This window comes from Pongo abelii, chromosome 4 (assembly GCF_028885655.2).
Source record: "Pongo abelii isolate AG06213 chromosome 4, NHGRI_mPonAbe1-v2.0_pri, whole genome shotgun sequence".
Classification (NCBI taxonomy): domain Eukaryota; kingdom Metazoa; phylum Chordata; class Mammalia; order Primates; family Hominidae; genus Pongo; species Pongo abelii.
In genome coordinates, this window is record NC_071989.2 from 185,469,246 (window position 1) to 185,491,179 (window position 21,934).

A 21,934-nucleotide genomic window follows, 5' to 3' on the forward strand; every position below is an offset into this window, starting at 1 on the left:
GGAATTCAGGACTCCGCCTTCAATTCAGATCTCCTTTCTCCAGGACTAGAAAAGGTTATTCCAGAGACGGGACTTGCGGCCAGAAGCCCAAGACATCCTAGTCTTCGCGAATCCGCCCCATTAGAGCGACCGACAAAAACTACAAATTCCAGCATGCCCCGAGTCGCGGACGGCCCTCGCGCTCCCGCCGGCTCCAACCATCCCTCTGCTCCTCATTGGCTCGCAAGCCTAACGTGCTGTTCCGTGACTGGTTACAGCTCTTGTCGCTCGAAAGAACCCATTGCTGGGGCTGGCCGGCGTGTGCCTTGGAGCCTCTAAGGAGATGGAACTGCACTCAACCAGGATGAGAGGCTGCCCGGCCAATGCAGCTGCCACCCCGTCTGCTGCGGAGGCTTTCCTTTTTGACTCCCTGGCGACACTAAAGTTGAAGAGCTTCCGGCCGGAGGCCATTATATGGGAGACCCGGAAGGCGGAAATTCTAGGGCGGAAGTGGCCGAGAGGAGAGGAGAATGGCGGCGGAAGGCTGGATTTGCCGTTGGGGCTGGGGCCGGCGGTGCCTGGGAAGGCCTGGGCTTCCCGGCCCCGGCCCTGGCCCCACTACACCTCTCTTTCTTCTTTTGTTGTTGGGGTCTGTGACTGCGGATATAACTGACGGCAACAGTGAACATCTCAAGCGGGAGCATTCGCTCATTAAGCCCTACCAAGGTGAAGCCCTTGGGGAGGGAATGAGTGAAGGGTGAGGGCGAGGCTGAACAGGGCTGGGGGAAGGCGTGCCCTTTCTCCTGAGCAGAGCACTTCTGTGGGTTTCCTGCCTCCGGTGAGGCCAGTCCTGGCGTGGCCTCTTAGCACCTGTCTCTTCCCACAGGGGTCGGTTCCAGCTCTATGCCCCTCTGGGACTTCCAGGGCAGCACTATGCTTACGAGCCAGTACGTACGTCTGACCCCTGACGAGCGCAGCAAAGAGGGCTCTATCTGGAACCACCAGGTGAGTGGTTCTCAAGAGGATAGGCGTACTGTTCCTTTGGCTGCTAGTCCCTGCCTCCCGAGCAGCTGAGACCCGAGCTTGGTTTATAGGTTTGCACCTCCGTCCCTGGCCTTTTCCTCATCTTGGTCACACCCACCAATAATAAGAGGCGATGTGTATTGGGTACTTACTATGTGTCACGAGCTGCGCTTGACACTTTACATCCTCCTCACTTTAAAAGCCATGCGAGATGAGTAATGTTATCTCTATTTTACCCACTGAGAAGCTAAGACTCAGGTTTGAAAGTGCCTTACCCAAAGTTACATAGCCAGAAAGTAGTGGAACTGTCAGGCTGTCTGACTTGAACCCCCTCAATAGTGGGAAGAACCGAGCGAACTGGATCTTTATTGGGTGTTTTGCTGTGTATTAGGCACTGACCTTGCCATGCCTTATTGCATTTGATTTTCAAACAAGCTGTTTGAAATAGATGGCTTTCATGACTATACAAAGATAACACAGCTAGCAAATGGCATAAACAGTATTTAAACTCTGATTTGTCTGATCTCTAAGCCCAGCAGTTCACTCGATGTACTTGACTCTTTTCACCTGGACAGTGGAGGAACCCCTTAGAACCCTTTTTCCAATGCTTGGTTGAGGGTCTTGTCATCAGTAGTGTGGAGGGACTGGACCTGTGGGCAGTTTTAGTGTCTGCGACCTTTGCCTCAGAGTATGTAGTATGTAGTATGTGAGCAGTGGCCAATAACAGCTGCTACACAGAATCCACGCTGAGGCAGTCAAGGTGAGGAAAAAGGGGAAAGAAGAATAATTTGGGGCTGGGTTACAGCTTGGAGCGGGACCTGCCCCTGCCCCAGCTTGCCTGATCTCAGCCCTTCCCATGGCCAAAGCTGTTGGCCAGTGTTCTAGTTTTCTCCATCACCCTGTTCTCTGGTCCCTGCTGGTTGACCTTCTTGTTTAGTTCTGGGAACCCACACTGTCCTTGTGTTGCCTGGTCTGCCCGTCCCCTCAGCTCCTCCTCCCCTTCCTGCCCCGAGCCTCCACACTGCTGTTAGTGGCATCTGGGGATACTTTCTTCAGCTTTCACTCCGATCCTCAGAGCGTGGAGTCCCCTGTGAAGGGGTAAGCATGCATTATGTCTGCACAATCTGGCCCCTGGTGCATCTCCAGTCATTCTCTGTGTTAATTTTGTTCCAGCCTCCCTGGCTGCCTTCTTGCCTCAGGACCTTTGCGTCTGTTGTTCCCTCTGTCTGGGACACTGCCTCCTGGCTCCTCATACCTGCTTGGTTCCTTCTCATCTGTTAAGTCTCAATTCAAGTGCCACCCACGCAGACATTTCTTCATTAACCACCCTATCTCCCCCGAGTCACATTCTGTCACATTATTCTGTCTTAGGGCTTTTAGATATTTTAAAGAAATGATAATGCAGCCTTATATTTTTCATGGAAATGAGTTCAGTATAGCATTATTATTATTATTTTTTAAGCAAGGTCCAAATAGTGCTGGAACTGTAGAAATCAGGATTAGCCACAAGTAATAGACACATCTAAGACAGTGGCTTAAATTTTGGTTGTAGATAGCTGATAGTTGGCATCATCAGTGGCTTGAGGATGTCACAGGACTGAGAGGCTTCTGCACTTGCCTTCATCGAATTTTCAGTCTGGAGTACAATTGTTTTGCCTTCCTTCCTTCACCTTTCTATTTGGCTCTGCTGATATTCCTGAAACATTTGGAGTACTTCCTATAAATTCCAGAAAGAAATTGCTTGGAAATCAGAATTTTCTGTTCAGTGTTTCCCAAGAACTGCCTCTTCCTTTAATGAGCTGGAGAGATGCTTCCTAAACTTTTCCCTTTTTTATCTCCTTCGTTCACTCCATCTGGGAGAGGCACGCACTCAGGTGAACATTCCCTGAACACCTGCTGTCTTCCGAGCAGCCATAAAATAGCTCCTGCTGTGGTGCGGGGGTGGGGTGGTCTAGGTGAAGGAGTGGCTCAGAGGTGACTAGAACTCTTAAGTGCCTGGTGGCTGCAGCATGGGACCTGGGGAGGCTGCTCAGGCCCTATCCTTTTGGGGGTCTTGTGCGGAGGCTGTGGCAATGGTCTTTAAGCTTTTTTTTGCTGTTGTAGCAACCTTTTTTAAAGTTGGCATCAAAAATTGTTTGTCATTAGGTTTAAGTATTTGCAAAGGATGACAGCATAGTTTAAATATTGACATTTTAAAATAAAACTTCAGTATTTTAAACATTCAGTAGAATCTAAATATTGCAATTTGATATCCACTTTTTTTTTTTTTTTTTGAGATGGAGTCTTGTTCTGTCACCCAGGCTGGAGGGCAGTGTCGCAGTCTTGGCTCACTGCAACCTCCGTCTCCCTGATTCAAGTGATTCTCCTGCCTCAGCCCCCTGAGTAGCTGGAATTACAGGTGTGCACCACCACGCCCAGCTAGTTTTTGTATTTTTAGTAGAGGTTTTTTGTTTTGTTTTGTTTTGTTTTTTTGAGACAGAGTCATGCTCTGTCGCCCAGGCTGGAGTGTAGTGGTGCGATCTCAGCTCACTGCAACCTCCACCTCACGAGTTCAAGCGATTCTTCTGCCTCAGCCTCCCCAGTAGCTGGGATTACAGGCATGCACTGCAATGTCCAGCTAATTTTTTGTATTTTTAGTAGAGATGAGGTTTTGCCACGTTTGTGAGGCTGGTCTCCAACTCCTGGCCTCAAGTGATCTGCCCACCTTGGCCTCCCAAAGTGCTAGGATTACAGGTGTGAGCCACTGTGCCTGGCCATTATGTCAGTTTTTTAATTGAACTTGTATTTTCATTTCCACACAGAATATTATCCTAATGCAATATATTTAATGCTTGAAAATGTTATTCATTAGCCTACCATATTCTTCTGCAAGTAAAATAAATATAATAACTTAAACTTTTTAATTTTGTTGAGACTGAAACTTTTAATATTTTATTTGAGATTATTATAATTATCTGTACACACTTGATAAAAGTAAATGCATTACAGTTTTTGAATAATTATTATACAAAAGTAAACATTTTTTGAAACATGAGCTCTTAGTAGGATGTCACCCCCCACCCCCATCTGGATGGATACTACTGTCAGAATAAGACAAGTTCAGTACCACTTCTACTTTTTGTTTTTATGTACATGAATTCTGAGAAACTGTGTTTTCTTTAAATAGTGGTTGGAGATGGGGTTATTTTTAAAATTTTAAATTTCTATTAGAGATGGGATCTTACTGTGTTGCCCAGTCTTATATTGAACTCTTGGACTCAAACAATCTTCCCACCTCAGCCTCTGAGTATCTGGGACACAGGTGCTCACCACCACTGTGCCTGGCACAGAGAGAGTTTTGGTAGGGCAGCATCACTGAATACTTTGATCTTCTTTTGGTTTATAAACCCAACGTCATGCAGTGATCTTTTATCAAAATTTTTGATGATGTTTCGGCTGACTGTTGATTACATCTGCATTCCGTTTTGTTGCAAGCAGAGATGTGGAAACTGCTTAACTGTAAAATAGCCTCTTATTGCCAGGTGATTCTGATATAGTTGGCCTGGTGTAGGACCAAGGCATTAATCTTTCTGAGCTGCCCAGGTGGGTTTGCTGTGGGTTAAGAACTGTGGTCATGTCATGTTTGTCCCCAAAAGCAGCTTCTGAATCATTTCCAGCCTGTGCCTTGCCTGCTTAAGATCCTCCAGAGGCCTTCTGTTGTCTGTATCATAGTATGTCTCTACTAATCTGCAGTTTTAATCTGGGGTCATGGAGACTTTCTAAGGCCTGCGTAGTCCTGGAGGAGTCAGTTTCCAGGTCCTCCACTGTCTCATGTGCTCATTCCTGAAACCAGCCTCCCCGTGAACATGCTGGGAATGGTTGTGTGGGTTTTCCTTTCCCACCTCCCTCACTCAGTTGCCCTTCTGCTCTGAGGTCAGCCTCCCAGCAGCCTGGTCTTCAGGGTGTTGTCCCCAGGTGCAGAAAACTCCTGGGCACCAAAGAGACCATTTGAAATCTGGTTTCTGGGCTGACTTTTGTACATGTGAGATTTATTTTTTTAAAGTTTTCAAATATATGAGGGCTGTTTTAGTTATCTTTTAAAATTGTTTATTATTGTTAGATAGCTGATGGAATTGCATCATGGTCAGATTTTTTGGACGCGTTCTGTTTGTGCTTATGAATGTGGATTCTCTACTTGTTGACTACAGTGTGCCACGTAGGTTCTTTAGGTCAAACTTGCTTTCTGAGCTTCCCAGGTGGGTCTGCTGTGCAGCCAGGGTTAAGATTGAGTTCAGATCTTCTCTAGCTTTCCTCACGTTTTTGTCTGCTCGCTTTTATAAGTTACTAAGAGAGCTTTGTTAAAAATTTCTGTGTATGGCTGGGCAAGGTGACATGTGCCTATAAGTCTCAGCTACTGGGGAGGCTGAGGCAGAGGATTGCTTGAGTCAAGGAGTTCAAAACCAGCCCAGGCAACATAGTAAGACCGCATCTCAAAAAAAAAAAAAAAAGTGTTAAAAAAATTTCTGCGTATGGATTTGTCTGCATCTTTGTAGTTCTGTCAGTTTCTGTTTTATATGTTTTGAGGCCAAATTAGGTACATATAAAAACTTAGATTTATTATATCTGTAGGTAAATGGAATCTTTTATCATTAAGAAGAACCCCTTTTTACATTTTGTTATGGGTATAGCTATAGAAGCTTGCTTTTTTTAAAAAAAAAAACAAAAACAACCGGTAATCAATTTATTAAAATAATCAACTTTAAATATCTGCAATGGCGACTTCCACCTCAACTCCTGGCTCAATACTGATGGAAGTAATCTGCTTAATCTCAGAAGGACTGTGCAGGTCAGTGAGCCGCTTGTGTTCTCATCTGGAAATGATCCCGTGTGTTAGGACCTTCACAAGGAGTTTTTCTTGTGATTCTCGAAGCCTTGGTAGGCATTCCAGCTGGTCCTTTCACTTTGAGATTCTTTTCCTTTGCTTCTCTGATCAAGTCAGGACACACCTTTTCTGGGGATTTTACATTGCAGCTCATTAAAGTGATTCAGATTCAGTGAATTGTCACCTCTGGCTCCACAGATTTTCTTCCGGTATCTTTAAAGCCATGGGTAGGCCAGGTGCTGTGGCTCACGCCTGTAATCTCAGCACTTTGGGAGGCCAGAGCAGGCAGATTACCTGAGGTCAGGAGTTCGAGACCATCCTGGCCAACATGATGAAACCCTGTCTCTATTAAAAATACAAAAATTAGCTGGGTGTGGTGGCGGGTGCTTGTAGTTCCAGTTACTCTGGAGGCTGAGGCAGGAGAATTGCTTGAACCTGGGAGGCAGAAGTAGCAGTGAGCTGAGATTATGCCACTGCACTCCAGCCTTGGTGACAGAGCGAGACTGTCTCAAAAAAAAAAATTTAAACATAAATAAACAAATAAATGCCATGGCTGCTGCGAGGCTTCCTGATCAACTTGTTCCTCAGCCAGAGCAAACAGTGGTGAGGCAGGAGCAGGAGCGGGTGGACCACAGCTCTGCACCACCTGTGACCGTGTCTTCCTCAAGGAGCAGAAACTTGCTTTTGGTTAGTGTTTGCATAATACATTTTTTCTGTCCTTTTACTTTTTCCCATTTCTTTATGTTTTAGTGTTTTCTCTTATAAATAGTATATTACTAGGCTTCAGGGGTGTTATTTTTATTGTTGTAAATACATATAACATAAAATTTACCATTTTAACCCTTTTTACCTTTACATCCATTAATTTATGAAACTGTTTTCTTCAGTAGGCTACACATTGACATTGAAACAGTGGCTTCTTTTTTTTTTTTTTTTTTTGAGACAGGGTCTCACTCTGTTACCCAGGCTGGAGTGCAGTGGCGTGATCTCAGCTCACCACAAGCTCTGCCTCCCGGGTTCAAGTGATTCTCCTGCCTCAGCCTCCCTAGTAGCTGGGACTACAGGTGCCCGCCACCGCACCCGGCTAATTTTTGTATTTTTAGTAGGACGAGGTTTCACCATGTTGGCCAGGCTTGGTCTTGAGCTCCTGACCTCAGGTGATCCGCCTGCCTCGGCCCCCCAAAGTGCTGGGATTACAGGTGTGAGCCACTGCATCCGGTCAAATTTCTCAAATATTTCTATTGTGATAAAATGTATGTAACACAGGCTGGGTGCAGTGGCTCACGCCTATAATCCCAGCACTTTGGGAGGCCGAGGTTGGTGGATCACGAGGTCAGGAGATCAAGACCATCCTGGCCAACATGGTGAAACCCCGTCTCTGCTAAAAATACAAAAAATTAGCTGGCCGTGGTGGCGTGTGCCTGTAGTCCCAGCTACTCAGGAGGCTGAGGCAGGGGAATCTGTTGAACCAGGGAGGCAGAGGTTGCAGTGAGCTGAGATCACGCCACTGCACTCCAGCCTGGCGACAGAGCAAGACTCTGTCTCGCAAAAAAAAAAAAAAAGAGTATGTAACAAAGTGTACCATTTTAACCAGTTTTTAAAATTAAAAAAAAATTTTTTTTTTAGAGACAGGGTGGGTCTCACTTTGTCACTGAGGTTGGAGTGCAGTGGCGCAATCCTAGCTCATTGCAGCCTCGAACTCCTGGACTCCAGTGATCCTCCTGCTTAGTGTCCTGAGTAGCTGGGATTACAAGGCATGTGCTACCGTGCCTGACTAATTTTTTTTTTTTTTTAATTTTTTGTAGAGCTGGGGTCTCACTATGCTGCCCCGGGCTGGTCTCGAACTCCTGGCCTCAAGCAATCCTCCTGCCTTGGCCTCCCAAAGTGCTGGGATTACAGGCGTGAGCTACTGCGCCTGGCCCATTTTAACCATTTTTAAACGTACAGGTCAGTGGCATTAAGTGCATTCACATTGCTGTGTAGCCATCACCACCGTCCGTCTCCAGAACTCTTTCCTCATCCCAACTGAAACTCTCTACCCATTTAACAATCACTCCCATCCCCACAGTCCCTGGTAACCACCATTCTACCTCATCTCTGTAAATTTGACTATTCTAGGCATCTCATATAAATGCAGGCATACAGTATTTGTCTTCTTTGGCTGACTTATTTTACTGAGCATATCTTGAAGGTTCCTCCATACTGTAGTATATATCAGTACTGCATTCCTTTTTGTTGCTGAGTAATATTCGTGTGTGTGTGTGTGTGTGTGTGTGTGTGTGTGTGTGTGTGTGTGTCTAGACCACATTCCATGTATTCATCTGTTTGTAATGGACACTTGGGTTGTTTACCTCTGTTGCCATTGTGAACAGTGCTGCAGTGAACATTGGTGTACAAGTATCTGTTTGAATCCTACTTTCAGTTCTTTTGGGTATATACCGAGGAAGTACAATCTCTGGATCATATGGTCATTCTATTTTTAATTTTTTGAGGACTACCAAACTGTCTTCTATAGCAACTGCACCATTTTATATTCCCACCGGCAATGCACAAGGATTCCAATTTCTCCACATCCTTGCCAACATTTGTTATTATTTATTTATTTATTGAGATGAAGTCTCGCCCTGTCACCAGGCTGGAGTGCAGTGGCGCGATCTCGGCTCACTGGAACCTCTGCCTCCCGGGTTCACGTGATTCTCCTGCCTCAGCCTCCCGAGTAGCTGGGACTACAGGTGCCCGCCACCATGCCCAGCTAATTTTTTTTTGTATTTTTAGTAGAGACGGGGTTTCACCATGTTAGCCAGGACGGTCTCCATCTCTTGACCTCGTGATCTGCCCGCCTTGGCCTCCCAAAGTGCTGGGACTACAGGCATGAGCCACCGCGCCCGGCCTAGGGTTTCTTTATATATTCTAGATATTAATCCCTTATCAGATATGTGATTTGCAAATATTTTCTCCTATTCTGTGGGTTGTTTTTCACCCTCTTTATCATGCTCTTTGATGTACAAAAATTTTAGTTTTGATGAAGTACAATTTATCTTTTTTTTTTTTTTTTTGTCTGTGCTTTTGGTGCTATATCCAAGAAATCATTACTAAATCCAGTGTCATGAACATTTTTTCCCTAGATTTTCTTCTAAGAGTTTTAAAGGGTTTTTTTGTTGGTTTGTTTATTGTTTTTTGAGGCAGGGTCTCACTTTGTTGCCCAGGCTGGAGTGCAGTGGCGTGAACACGGCTCACTGCAGCCTTGACCTCTCCAGCTCAAGTGATCCTCCTGCCTCAGCCCCACAAGTAGCTGGGACTACAGGCACACGCAGTCAGGCCCAGCTAATTTTCGTATTTTTTTGTAGAGATGGGTTTTCACCATGTTGCCTGGGCTTGTCTTGAACTTCTGCGCTCTGGTGATCCACCTGCCTCAGCCTCCCAAAGTGTTTCAGATTACAGGTGTGAGCCACCGCAACCGGCCAGGTTTTAGCTCTTAAGTTTTAGATCTCTGATCTTTATATACTTATTATTATTTTTTTTATAGAGATGGAGTCTTGCTGTGTTGCCCAGGCTGGTCTTGAACTCCTTGGCTCAAGCAAACCTCCCATGATGGCCTCCCAAGGTGCTGGGACTACAGGTATGAGCTACTGCACCTGGCCTCTTTACTTTTCAAATTAAACTTTTTATTTTGACATAATTATAAATTCACATGCAGTTGCAGGAAATAATACAGAGATCCTAGGTGCCCTTAGGTTTTGTTTTTTTATTTAGCATTTAGTCCATTTACATTTAATGAAATATGATACATTTGGGTTTAATCTGCTATCTTACTCTTTACATTCAAATTGCCTATTCTCTGTTCATTTTTCTCTCTAGTCTTCTTTTAGGTTAATTTTTATTATCCTATTTTTCCTCTTCTATTAGCTTGAAAGTTATATGCTCTTTTCTCAGTTTTAAGTGGTCACCCTAGAATTTAAAGCAGGCATTCATGTTGTACCAAAGACTAATGATAATGTATACTTTACCTTCTTCCTGGACAGTGCAAGGATCCTAACACACTTTAACTCCATTTATTGTTGTCATTTGTTTTAATTATTTCTGTTTTAAATCACACAACCCATTGTTTTGTGCAGTCAGATATTTAGATTTTCACCCTTTTAGTCACTGTATTTGTTGTTCTTCATTCCTTCTGGAATCTGACTTTACATCTGGATGGGGATCATTTTCTTTCTCCCTGAAGAATGAAAGCGTGAGTCTGCTAATGAATTCTTTTGGTTTTTGTGTGTCTCAAAATATCTTTATTTTACCTTCATTCTTGAAGGATACATTTGCTGAGTAGAGAATCCCATGCTGGCTGTTACCTTCCTGTATCTCCAGACATATCAGTCATCTGCCTTCTTGCTCCCACTGTTTCCGCTGTGAAGCCAGGTATCAGGCTAATTATTGCTCTTTTGAGAGTCATCTCTTTTTTCCCTCTGGTTCCTTTTTCTTTAAGATTATTATTTTTTTTATGGCTGGGTGCGGTGGCTCACGCCTGTAATCCCAGCACTTTGGGAGGCCGAGACGGGCGGATCACCTCAGGTCGGGAGTTCAAGACCAGCCTGACCAACATGGAGAAACCCCATCTCTACTAAAAATACAAAATTGGCCGGGCGTGATGGTGCATGCCTGTAATCCCAGCTCCTCAGGAGGCTGAGGCAGGAGAATCGCTTGAACCTGGGAGGCAGAGGTTGCAGTGAGCCAAGATCATGCCATTGCACTCCAGCCTGGGCAACAAGAGCGAAACTCCATCTCAAAAAAAAAAAAAAAAAAAAAAAAAAAAAGGGGCTGGGCATGGTGGCTCACATCTGTAATCTCAGTACCTTGGGAGGCTGAGGTGGGCAGATCACGAGGTCAGGAAATCGAGACCATCCTGGCTAACACGGTGAAACCCCGTCTCTACTAAAAATACAATAAAATTAGCTGGGCGTGGTGGCGGGCGCCTGTAGTCCCAGCTACTGGGGAGGCTGAGGCAGTAGAATGGCGTGAGCCTGGGAGGCAGAGCTGGCAGTGAGCCAAGATTGTGCCACTGCACTCCAGCCTGGGCAACAGAGTGAGACTGTGATTTTTTTTGAGACAGAGTCTCACTCTATTTCCCAGGCTGGAGTGCAGTGGCACACTCTCGGCTCATTGCAACCTCCACCTCCCAGATTCAAGCAGTTCTCCCGCCTCAGCCTCCCAAGTAGCTGGGATTACAGGCACGCACCACCACGCCTAGCTAATTTTTGTATTTTTAGTAGAGATGAGGTTTCACCATGTTGGCCAAGCTGGTCTCAACCTCAAGTGATCCACCTGCCTCAGCCTCCCAAAGTGCTGAGATTACAGGGATGAGCCACTGCACCCGGCCAAGATTATCTGTTTTTAAGGAGAACAATAGACACTCCAGACTAGATGGGGGAGGACGTGGGTTGAAAAACTACCTATTGGGTACTGTTCTCCCTGCCTGGGTGCAGTATACCCATGTAACCTGCACATGTAGCCCCTGTATCTAAAATAAAAGTTGAAATTGAAAGAAAAAAAGCTTTTGTGGCACACGTTCTCAGGATTGCCTGGGGCTGTACCACAGGGAAAAAAATTATAAAAAAATAGTTTCATGTTAAAAAAAACTGTTTTTGTTGTTGTTGTTGTTTCCTCTATCCCTCCCTTCTTTTTTTGTGCCTAAATATGGTTTTCTTTTTAGTCATCTCCTTTGGTTTGTAGGACTTTTAAAGTTTGTGGCATGTTTTGAATCAGTTTTAGTAAGTGCTTAGACGTCTTTAAATATTCCTTTGCCCTAATCTCTCACATCTTACTCGGAAATCCCAATTATATGAGTCTTAGCCTCTCTCACTGTTTGCTGTGTCTCTTACCCACAATTCTATATCTTCCATTCTTTTGTGCTCTCGGGGACTTGGCCTAGGTTTTGTTACCTGGGTTCCTGGTGCCCAGAGTGGGAGCAGTGAGTCTGTGGCATCAATGAATGCATGAAGCATATTGTTCACATTGGGGTACAGTGTTTTTTATTTTTGTGTGATCACAGAAGTAATATGTTTATTATACATTATTCAAACATGGTAAACAGTCGCCATAATCCCCCTCCCAGAATTACCCATCATTAATACTGGTTCATGTTCCTTTACTCCTGTATTCATTTCTCTTCATCCTCATCTGCATTGGACATTAATGGTCTTTTTCACAGTTGCCAGTCTGACAGGTCGACATCCTGTTTGGGTTTGCCTTTCTGATGGGTCTTTGTTTAATCGCTTACATACCCATCTGCAGACTTCCTGCAAGTGGATTTGTGTCACCATGTGTGTTGACACCTTAGTTTTCACAAGTGACTTCCTGATGGGTAAGGCCAGGCTTTCTTCCTTGCCGTAGGCGGTGCCCATCCCTGCCCCAGCTCACATGGTGGTGCCCTTGAGTCCCAGAGCACGACCCTGACCAGCTGTCATCCCCAGCGCTGGTACCACACTTAGGCTGGGCTAGGGAGGTGAACTGGTGAAGGGCTGGGTTTTGGAGTCAGCCAGACCTGGGCTTGAGGTCCAGCAGCACTGACCCGGCGTGATTTTCCTCACTTGGGAAGGTTGGTTAGCAGGGTGGATGTGGCAGTGGATGTGGGTGACTAGAAAGGGGCTGGTGCAATTTATGTGAAAGGCCTGCAGGCCGCGGGAAGTACCGAAGGCAGAGCAGAGCTCTCGGAGTCAGAAAGCCCCTCGCGTGAATCCAGACAGTCTGCTGAGCAGAGCTCTCGGAGTCAGAAAGCCCTGCGCCTGAATCCAGACAGTCCACTGAGCTGCTCTGGACAAGTTGTTACACCTCTGAATTTGTTTTCCTGTAAAATACGTCACTCAAATAGGAGTCGTAACCTCTGCGCAAGGTTCCAGGGCAAGAGCAGTGGATGGAGAGGAAATGGCTGGTGGGCTTGGCTGGTAATGAGGGTGAACAGTGTGGCAGCCACCTAAACCTACTCAGGAGCTGCCTGAGGTCTGCTGACAGGGTCTGGGCCTCAGGCAGCCTTGGGACACTGGCCTCCCCCACCTCACCTGGTGTCCAACTGTCTCTTCCCTTCACACCCAGAACATTTAGGGGTCTGTGGTCAGTGGCACTTGTGGCCCTGTGCCAAGGAGTGCCCAGTCTTAGCTGAGGAGGGAAGAGAGGTCTGTGGGGCAGGGCCGTGCTGGGGTTGCCTCCAGCTTGCCGGAAGGCCCCGGGGAGCTCGGAGCAGCCCATTCTGCTCTCCCTCCAGCCCTGCTTCCTCAAGGACTGGGAAATGCACGTCCACTTCAAAGTCCACGGCACGGGGAAGAAGAACCTCCATGGAGACGGCATCGCCCTGTGGTACACCCGGGACCGCCTCGTGCCAGGTGGGCCGGCACTCGCTCCGCTGAGCCCTGTGGGGGTGGGCGCGGGCATGGCTGCTGGCCCCCTAGGGAGGTGGGGTGGGGCTGCCTGTGGCTCGTGGGGCCCAGCGTCTCCTCTCCTGTTCGGAAAGTGCTGCTCCATGGATAAAGTCCTGCGCCTCCGGAAGGAGCCTGGCTCTGGAAGGAAGGTCACTGAGGGGAGAGGAGCAGCTGGGTCCTGCAGCTCAGCCCTACACCCTCATTGGCCTGGTTTTATCATTTTAAACAGTTATTGTTGTAAAAAAGCCAAAACATGAAGGCTGTGTGGCTGTGACTACATGTGGCCCACAGACCCTGAGGCGTTTCCTCGGTAGCTCTTCGCAGAATGTTTGCTGCCCCTGGTATAGAGGGTAGAGCCTCCTGGGTAGGGCTATCCTGCAGCCCACTGTTTTTTGTAGGCCAGGTACCCCCTTGACACCTGCCACCTGCCTCAGTCCCCTCACAGTTCAGCCTTCAAACTTGAGTCCTCTGTCATATGCCTAGACCCCCCACTTCTGAGGAGAAAGCCTCAGCTTTCTCCTTTCACGATCCCTTCTCTCTCGGTGAATGGCCAGTGGGTTGGGCTCTCTTGCCCCCACCCATGTTGGCATTGCTTGCCTTTTAGGTACCCATGGGACAGCTCCCGTTTCTCCCATTCTGAGAGCATCTCCTTATAATTCTAGGGCCTGTGTTTGGAAGCAAAGATAACTTCCACGGCTTAGCCATCTTCTTGGACACCTACCCCAATGATGAGACCACTGAGGTAGGCCCCTGCTCTCTCCTGCTGAGCAGGAAAGGAAGGACTGGGCAGTCGGCTAGAGGAGGGGGCCCTGGGACTTCCATGGTCCCAGCACAAGAGGAGCCTCCAGGGATTGGGGTGGTGGGTGTCCCTGCTCACTCCACAGGCTGGGCTGCTTGTGGAGTAACTGGTGTCTTGGTCCCAGCGCGTGTTCCCGTACATCTCGGTGATGGTGAACAATGGCTCCCTGTCCTACGACCACAGCAAGGATGGGCGCTGGACCGAGCTGGCGGGCTGCACGGCTGACTTCCGCAACCGCGATCACGACACCTTCCTGGCTGTGCGCTACTCCCGGGGCCGTCTGACGGTGAGCAGGCTGGGCGGTGGGGGTGGCAGCTGGTGGGCCTGTGCCAGTCCCACAGAGGCTTAGGAGGGCAGGCTGCCGTCCTGCCAGGTGCTTAGCATGCTGGGCCCCACAGGTGATGACCGACCTGGAGGACAAGAACGAGTGGAAGAACTGCATTGATATCACGGGAGTGCGCCTGCCCACCGGCTACTACTTCGGGGCCTCCGCCGGCACTGGCGACCTGTCTGGTGAGTGGGCCGGGCCAGGCGTTGGTTCCCAGCCCGACTCACCCTGAGGGACTGGGAGCTTTCCATGCAGTTGATTGCCTGCCTTCATGTGGTTTCTGGACTCAGCTGGCTGTGTCCCTCCTCTTCCTTTCTTCTGTACATGGCCTGTCTGCTCCTCAGTCCTTGAACAGTCCCTTGGCAACCTTCCCCATCAACAGGAGGCAGCGGGTCAATTAGATTTGGGCAATGTAGATTCCCAGATTTATCTCCAGCCCAGACCGCTCTGGACCTGCTCAGCCCTTGTGCCCACAGCTGAGGCCACATCTTGCCCATCGGGATGTCAGTGGCATCTCTGCCCCTCTATTTGCTTGCTGTCTTTCTGGACCCTTCTTTCTCTCACATGGCACCTCTGGTCCATCAACAGTCCCTGTGGCTTTATTTTCACAGCACGTCCCACCACTTCCCACCCTTCCCTGACTACCTGGCGGCTTCAGGCCACCCGTGTCTCTCACAGGAGCCTCCCAGGTGGTCCCTCCTTCACCAGCCCCCAACAGTCTCCTGAGCACAGCAGCCGAGTAATCGCCTTCAGCCCGTGTGAGGCCTCCTGCTGCTCTGCTCAGAGCTCTCCAGGGGGCACCAGGGCCTCTGTGCCAGCCCTGCCCCCTCTGGCTCCTCGCTTACTGCTCCCCCTGCCTACTGTGGCTTCCAGCTGCTCCCTGGGTGCACCTGTGCCCTCCTGCCCCGGCTGTTTCACCCTTGTCTCCTAGGACCTTGCTCAGATGTTACCTCCTCAGTGCGGCCTTCCCTGATTCCCTCGTGGAATGTTGTGCCCCCTCCTGTAGCCCCCAGCCCACTCCCCATCACCTTTGCTGGCCTTATTTTTCGTCATAATATTTACCATCTTTGAATCTACCGAGTAATTAATTTTATTGTCTCTGGCCCTCCTGCTCAATTGTAAGCTCTATAAATGGCTGTTTGGCCCAGGGCAGGTGCTCAGCGAGCACTGGGGTGCCTCTAACCTGCTGAGGCCTCACTGATCACTAGGCCGTGGTGGCCCTTGGCTGTGGTTCTCGGTCTCTCTTTGGGGCCCTGAGCAGGTGCCAGGCCCAGGGCCAGCTCCTGACCAGAACTGGCATGTGACATGGGGGACCTGACATGGATGGTTTATCCTCAGGATGACCCATTCCAGGGCCTGTAGTCTGCCCACTGCCCAGGAGCCTCCCCTCTCAGCATGGAAGTGCTTGGGTCCACTCAGACTCCAGGACATCCATTGTTTGGGGGTTTTTCAGTCATATACCCAGCAGAGGAGAGAGGTCTAGTAAGCACCCCTCCTGCCAACCAGCTTTCATCATTTCCAGCTAGCGCCTGGCCGGTTCCCCTCCTGCCCCGGGTTGCCTGGAACTTCATCACACTGTTTCAGCCCTTGTCTTCAGAGGGTTTTTGATAGGAGCAGAGCAGCACCAGGGCTGTGGCCAGTGGCAGCTCTCACAGCTGTTAGGAGAGCCCAGCACAGAGTGGAGGAGGCGCCATGAGGGGAGCCGTGTCTGACCGCTGGTCGGGGGTCATCAGTGCCAGGCACCTTATGGGTGATGTCACCTGATGTATTTTTAGGCAGATGACCGTCTCGTTCCCTTTTTACTCAACCATTGGGAGTTTGAGAACTGAAAGGATTTTTCCTAAGATACGAGCAGGAAGCAGCAGAGCCCAGATGGGAACTGGGGCCTGACTCCAGGGCCGGTCCTTGTCCTGCAGGGCCGCTCGCCGTCTCCAAGGGCTGTGCGTGCTCGGCTCTCACACTGTGTGCCTGGCCGAGCTCTTGCTCAGTAGGTCCTCCCTTGGCTCCAGAGATTCCTGCTCCCTTCAACAAGGCCTTTCCTCAGATTCTAGTCCCAGGCTGGCCAGGACCCATGTGTCGTCTTTGAGCCTCAGCCTCCTCATCTCTACAATGGGGTGATCCATCAGCGTCAAGCTGGCGCTCTTCCTTGCCCATGCCGTTGGACAGAGCCTTTCCCGTCTCCTCAGGCACAGCCGCTGACCTGCGTTAGGCTCAGGCTCTTAGCTGGTTGCCGAGTTGTTCCCCTGCAGCCTGTATGTGGGTCTCTGTGACAAGAATGTCTGGTGGCTCCTGCCTTTGGGAGCCTCAGGCTTCTCAGCCAGTTACACAGCGACTGTTGGTCCTTCCCGGGTCTGTTTTTGAGCACATACTCTGCAGGCAGGCCATCTTCTGTGTGGTGTAGACCTTCTCATGTACTTGCCATGGCAACCATATAGATGGAGATCATCACTCCTTTACATGTGAGGAACCTGAGCCTCAAAGAGGGCAGCAGACCTCAGGATTCAGACCCAGATGATTCTGCTTGTGAAGCCCTTACTGTTTTCTCTCCACTCTGCCTCCTCTCTGTTTTTGATTGCTGGTGACTGGAGGGAGCTGGGAAGAAAACAGGCCCTAGACGGGCGGGGCAGCGCTCTTCCCCGGGGGCCTGGCAGGTTTACTGGCTGCAGCAGCAGCTTTCTTTGTGGGAGGGTCTTGGGCCACATGCCCTGAGGCTGGCCTGCAGGCTGTCACAGGTTTATTCTTGGTCCTACAGACAATCATGACATCATCTCCATGAAGCTGTTCCAGCTGATGGTGGAGCACACGCCTGACGAGGAGAGCATCGACTGGACCAAGATCGAGCCCAGCGTCAACTTCCTCAAGTCGCCTAAAGGTGTGTGTGCACAGCCCCGCCCTGCCTGCGCCTGGGCGGCCTGACCCAGAATGGGGTGAAGCCAGCCTGGCGGGTCTTGTGGTCCAGTCGTGGTTGTGGTGGTTGTGGTCTGGGCTCTTGGATCAGCCCTGTCTTGGCAAGCGGCACTGGCTGGCCCTGCCCGAGCTCCTAGAGGATTGGGCTTGGGTCATGTCAACTCTGGCAAGTTTTTGAGTAAATGAATGAGGCGGAAGAGAAGTCTGCAGAGAGTCAGTCCCTGAGGACATCCTAGCCACGTGAGTGCTGTGGCAGCAAGCAGTGGCTGATCAACAAACATGTGAGTGGTGGGCCAGCATCCTCCCTCACTAGGTGCTGGGGCAGTGGCCAGCAGAGCCAGGGGGCTGGGTATGTTGGCCCCCGTGTCCCTTCTGTGAGCCACCTGGAAGAAGTCGTGCTGCTGGCCAAGGGGGTGGATTCCTTAGCTAGAAGGAGAGAGAAGGCAAGATTGGAAATTGGGTTTCTACAAAACCTGAAGCCTGGGTTCTTTCCATGGCACTAATTAGCTACCCCTTCCCTCACAGAGTGAACGTTGTGGTTGGAGGAATGAGGCATCTGTGTGTGGAGAAGTCCACCCTAAGAGCCACAGATGCGTGCCTGGGGGTCCAGCCAGTGATGGAAGTGCGCAGCGCGGGCTCTGTCCTAGCCCAGCCCTGGGTCCCCATGCCCCGTGGCCAGTTTGGCTGCGGGTTTCTGCTTTTCAGGAGAGGCCAGGATCCAGTGTTTCATGTGACAATTCACTTTTTAAAGATTCAGATTATTTTGAAATGTTTTGGGGGCCACACAAACCTTGCTGCAACCTTTGGTCAGAGGACTGCCAGCCACTGGGTGTTTTCAGAGGTGACACCTGCCTTGCCCACCCAGCATCCCGTGCAGCTGGCGAGGCAGGATGAACTCGTTATTAGATTCAATCCATTTGTTCCTTCAGATGTGACCGAAGCTGCCCTCTGTGCCTAGCTATGGGCTGGGTGCCACAGACACGGAGATCAGGCAGGCCCTGTCCCTGGGGCTCATTCTAGGGGCTGAGGCAGACAGGGAGACAGAGGGAGCCGTGGGTGCCTGGAGGCTGAGTGGCTTTCTGGGGAAGCGCCATCCCTAGGGACCTCCCCGTTCAGTCAGTGGCCGCTGCTGTCGGTGCGCAGAGCAGAGGCTGGGGCGAGAGTGCTCAGCAGGCCTGCCGGTGGTAGCTTGTGCAGGAAGGGAGGATGGAGGTTGCCTTGTGGCTGGCAAGAGGGCGGCATGCGCATCGCTGAAAGGCAGGGCCTGGGCCCGAGGCCTGGGTGTGGGGACCCCTGAGGAGACTGCACATGTGGAGTCAGGGGGCCGCGGTCGGAGGGAGGCAGAGTGGCAGAAACGGCCCAGCCAGACCCCAGCTCCTCCACCCACAGCCTGGAGAGCTTGGGAAAGTCAGTGTCTTCTCTCAGCCTGTATAATGGAATGCACCAGAGGGTCCCATCCCAGGATGGGCAGGACCTGTGAGAACCTTGTGTGGAGGAGAGAGGCTGTGGGCCGGGGTGGAGTGTGGGACTCAGGTCCTGGGAGACCCTCCTGGGGGGCTGCCGAGAGCATCTGGCTGTGGGCTAGGAGAGCCTGTGACCAGGGCCGCGCTGCTCCAGATAGGGCCCTCAGACCCCAGCGTGGGGGTGGGGCTTGGATATGCGGCCTCCTGGGCCTCCCCTTATCCAGAGTTGGACTCGGGAGGCCAGGAGTCTGGTTTTAACCAGCTTCCTGCAGCAGAAGGCAGCCCAGGCTTGTCGCTGGGGTCCCAGGGCCCAGTGGGCTTGATCCTCTCTCTGCCCTGCCCTGCCCTGGGGACTGCAGAGCTGGCTGGGATGGGCTTCACCTGACCTCTGCCCCTCCCTGGTGAGGGGGGTGAGTGCGACCGGCCTGCCCACCGTGGCCGGCTGTCCTATTCCATCCCCACTGCCCTCCTGCAGCCCCCTGATCCCCGGCCCGCGCTGCCGTTTCAGCTCCCCCGTTTCTTCTCCCCCAGACAACGTGGACGACCCCACGGGGAACTTCCGCAGCGGGCCCCTGACGGGGTGGCGGGTCTTCCTGCTGCTGCTGTGCGCTCTCCTGGGCATCGTTGTCTGCGCCGTGGTGGGGGCCGTGGTGTTCCAGAAGCGGCAGGAGCGGAACAAGCGCTTCTACTGAGCGGTGCCGCCGGCGGGGCCTGCCCCTCGGCCCAGGAGCCAATGTGAACTTTTTTTTTACTGGGATTATAAAAGAACAACAAGATGACCTTATTTCTTAACTGTTTCAAATAAATGATTAAAGTATTTTCATACATTTTGCTTCTTGCCCAGCAGGGACAGGTGGCAGGGCTGAGGCTTAGGGTCTGGCACCCCCACAGCTGGAGACGGAGGCTCTCCTGGGGCTGGTGTCTCAGGAGCAGGGGTCTGTGCCTAGAGCTGGGCTGTGGCCCCAGCAGGCAGCTGTTGAACACTGGAGGGTCCCCCGGACCACACTGGGGTGGGCTCCTGAGGACGTGGGGAAGTGATTTTGTTTTGTGGTGTGTGGCACGTGTGGCGACGGATAAGGCCTGAACTGGGAATCCCAGGCCTTCCTGTTCACCCTGAGCTGCTTCCTGAGACACATGCTCAAGTGAGGCTGCAGGGGCGGTGTGGGGGGGCCGAGTGTGACCGTTTGCTAAATAAAGTGAAATACCCAACCTCAGCCGTGTGACTGTCCTTGAGGGGCTTGCTTTACTTTCTTTTCTAATGATTTCCAGCCCGCCAGTGCTTTAGAGCTTTCAGCTCGTCTGCTCTGGCCTGCAGAGGCCCAGGAGGATGGGATGGGTTGCCCTGTTTCCCAGCTGGGGACACACGGCTCTCAGAGGTCAAGTACAACTTGCCCAGTGTCACCTGGCAAGTGATGTTTTGGGGATGGGGCCCTGTGCTGTCTCCCACATGCTCTGGGCCTCTGGGTAAAAGGATGGGTGGCAAGGGGCACCACGTGGAGGCTTGGCTGGGCAGGCGGGTACACTGACGGGGAACTCTGGGGGGCTTTGGGATGATGTGCAAGGGGCTGGAGGATGGTGGGGGTGGTTGCGGCAGTCCCTTTGGGGCACCTCGGGGGAAAAAGATGGTAACGGGGAGTGGAGGAAAGGCAGCAGCTGAAGGCATGGCACCGCCCCTGGCTGTGGCTGCCTCCACCTTGCGCCGTGGAGCAGCGTGTCCCGTCCCCTCCCAAGCCACCCCTCTGGCTCTGATCCCAACTCTAGCCCTCCTTGGACACCTTGCTGAGCCGATGATCTTGTCTTCCTCGTCCCCTTCCCACTCCCCATTCAGTTGCATTTGAATCTCCTACCTTAAAAGCTAGCCCTCCCATCCTTCAGCAGCCAGGCTTTTGGTAATTAACACTATCAAATAGATTGTCATTGCAAAAAATATAGAGAGACATGAGTGAGAGTAAGGATTTTACCCTCTGTCTCTCATTCTCCAGAGCTCTTCACTGGTCCACTGTCACCCACCTCTCGTGTCCTCTGTGTTTCCTCCTTCAACAGGTTAGACATCTAGAGATTCCACACAGTGACTGAGAGGTTCGAGTTTGTGCTTCCCTCATGGGTTTGGGATCCTGTTCATGAAGCCTGAAGAGTAATCATGATCCTCCTTATTGAAGTATTTTATTAACACTTTCCCCAAAACAGTTCCTTTCCTTGAAAAGGTAGCAGATCGTGTGTTTATGACAGGCCCTGCTTTGGAGCGATTGAGACACGTAACTCATTTCATCCACAACGCTCACCTCTCAGGTGCTGGAGGGCTTTTCGCCAGGTGTGTAGGGCCGAGGCCCAGAGACGAGCTCTCCACAGCTGCTACAATCACGTCATCGGCACCACACTCGCCAGGCTTCACCTTTAATTTTTGGCTCTAACTTGGTCTTCACCGAATTCCTGAATTACTAGGCAAATTAGTGTCCAGTACTAGATGGTTCTTAGCCTTGGCTGTGTATTGGAGTTCCCTGGAGAACTGAAAAGAGCCTGCCTTGTTCTCCAGTTCTGGCTGAGTAAGTCAGGTTGAGCCGGGGCAAGGGTGGTTTCAAAAGCCCCTGCAGTGGTTTTAACAGGTACCCAAGCTTGAGCACAAGACGGAGTTAGGCCCCATGCTGTGGCAGCAGGTGTTAAAGTGATCATGCCGGTCTCTACTTGGCTGTCACGGTGGGCACCCCTTTCCATTGGAACGTAGCCTTGTTGTACCCAAGAAAAGTTGATTGTTTCAAAATTCATACCTAGAGGTGCTTCCCTAGAACAATCGATATGTATTCTTACATCCGCATTTCACACACGCAGGACCGTGATGCCATAATCTGTGTTTTTGCCATGTGTGTTTAAAAATTTGAGGTATTTCATCATACAAAAGTTAAACATGAATGTGTGGCTATAGTCCTGCCGTGCGACGTGAGACATATCACAGACACACTTGGATCCCTCTGTCTTCTCCTGCCAAAGGTGATTGCTGCAGAATCTGACTTTTTGTGTCTGTCTTAAAATTTTTACCACAGGGATATGTATCTCTACATACATTGTATTGTTTTGAATTTCTGAAGACTGTAAGTGGTACATGGACGTATTCCTCAACTTTTGCAATTCAGCATTGTTGGTGAGTCTTTGGATTGCATGTGGCTCAAGATGGGT

General features: G+C 50.4%; 1 protein-coding gene and 1 pseudogene across 3 annotated transcripts; one reads left to right on the forward strand and one right to left on the reverse strand.

The window, feature by feature from the left end:
* The first annotated feature begins 267 nt into the window (after positions 1-267).
* On the forward strand, positions 268-19,977 carry LMAN2 (lectin, mannose binding 2). 3 transcript variants are annotated; one of them, XM_024247153.3, is made up of 8 exons: positions 268-705; positions 866-984; positions 13,113-13,230; positions 13,929-14,008; positions 14,190-14,351; positions 14,464-14,578; positions 17,146-17,265; positions 17,826-19,977. In XM_024247153.3, the coding sequence occupies exons 1-8, from the start codon at positions 510-512 to the stop codon at positions 17,828-17,830; spliced, it is 915 nt and encodes a 304-aa protein (XP_024102921.1). In that variant the 5' UTR covers positions 268-509; the 3' UTR covers positions 17,831-19,977. The 3 variants fall into 3 exon arrangements, with proteins under 3 accessions (XP_024102921.1, XP_024102919.1, XP_009239597.2); XM_024247151.3 differs by having other exon boundaries at positions 19,272-19,977; XM_009241322.4 differs by having other exon boundaries at positions 19,295-19,977.
* On the reverse strand, positions 5,741-6,089 carry LOC112133410 (small ribosomal subunit protein uS10-like; annotated as a pseudogene).
* Positions 19,978-21,934: the final 1,957 nt, after the last annotated feature.

What these genes read in the sequence shown, in the direction of transcription:
- LMAN2 (XM_009241322.4), top strand. Translation starts at nt 510, where the DNA reads ATGGCGGCGGAAGGCTGGATTTGCCGTTGGGGCTGGGGCCGGCGGTGC. An exon ending in CCGGGACCGCCTCGTGCCAG is followed by an intron (nt 13,231 to 13,928) that starts GTGGGCCGGCAC and finishes TTATAATTCTAG; the next exon opens with GGCCTGTGTTTGGAAGCAAA. An exon ending in CGGCACTGGCGACCTGTCTG is followed by an intron (nt 14,579 to 17,145) that starts GTGAGTGGGCCG and finishes TTGGTCCTACAG; the next exon opens with ACAATCATGACATCATCTCC.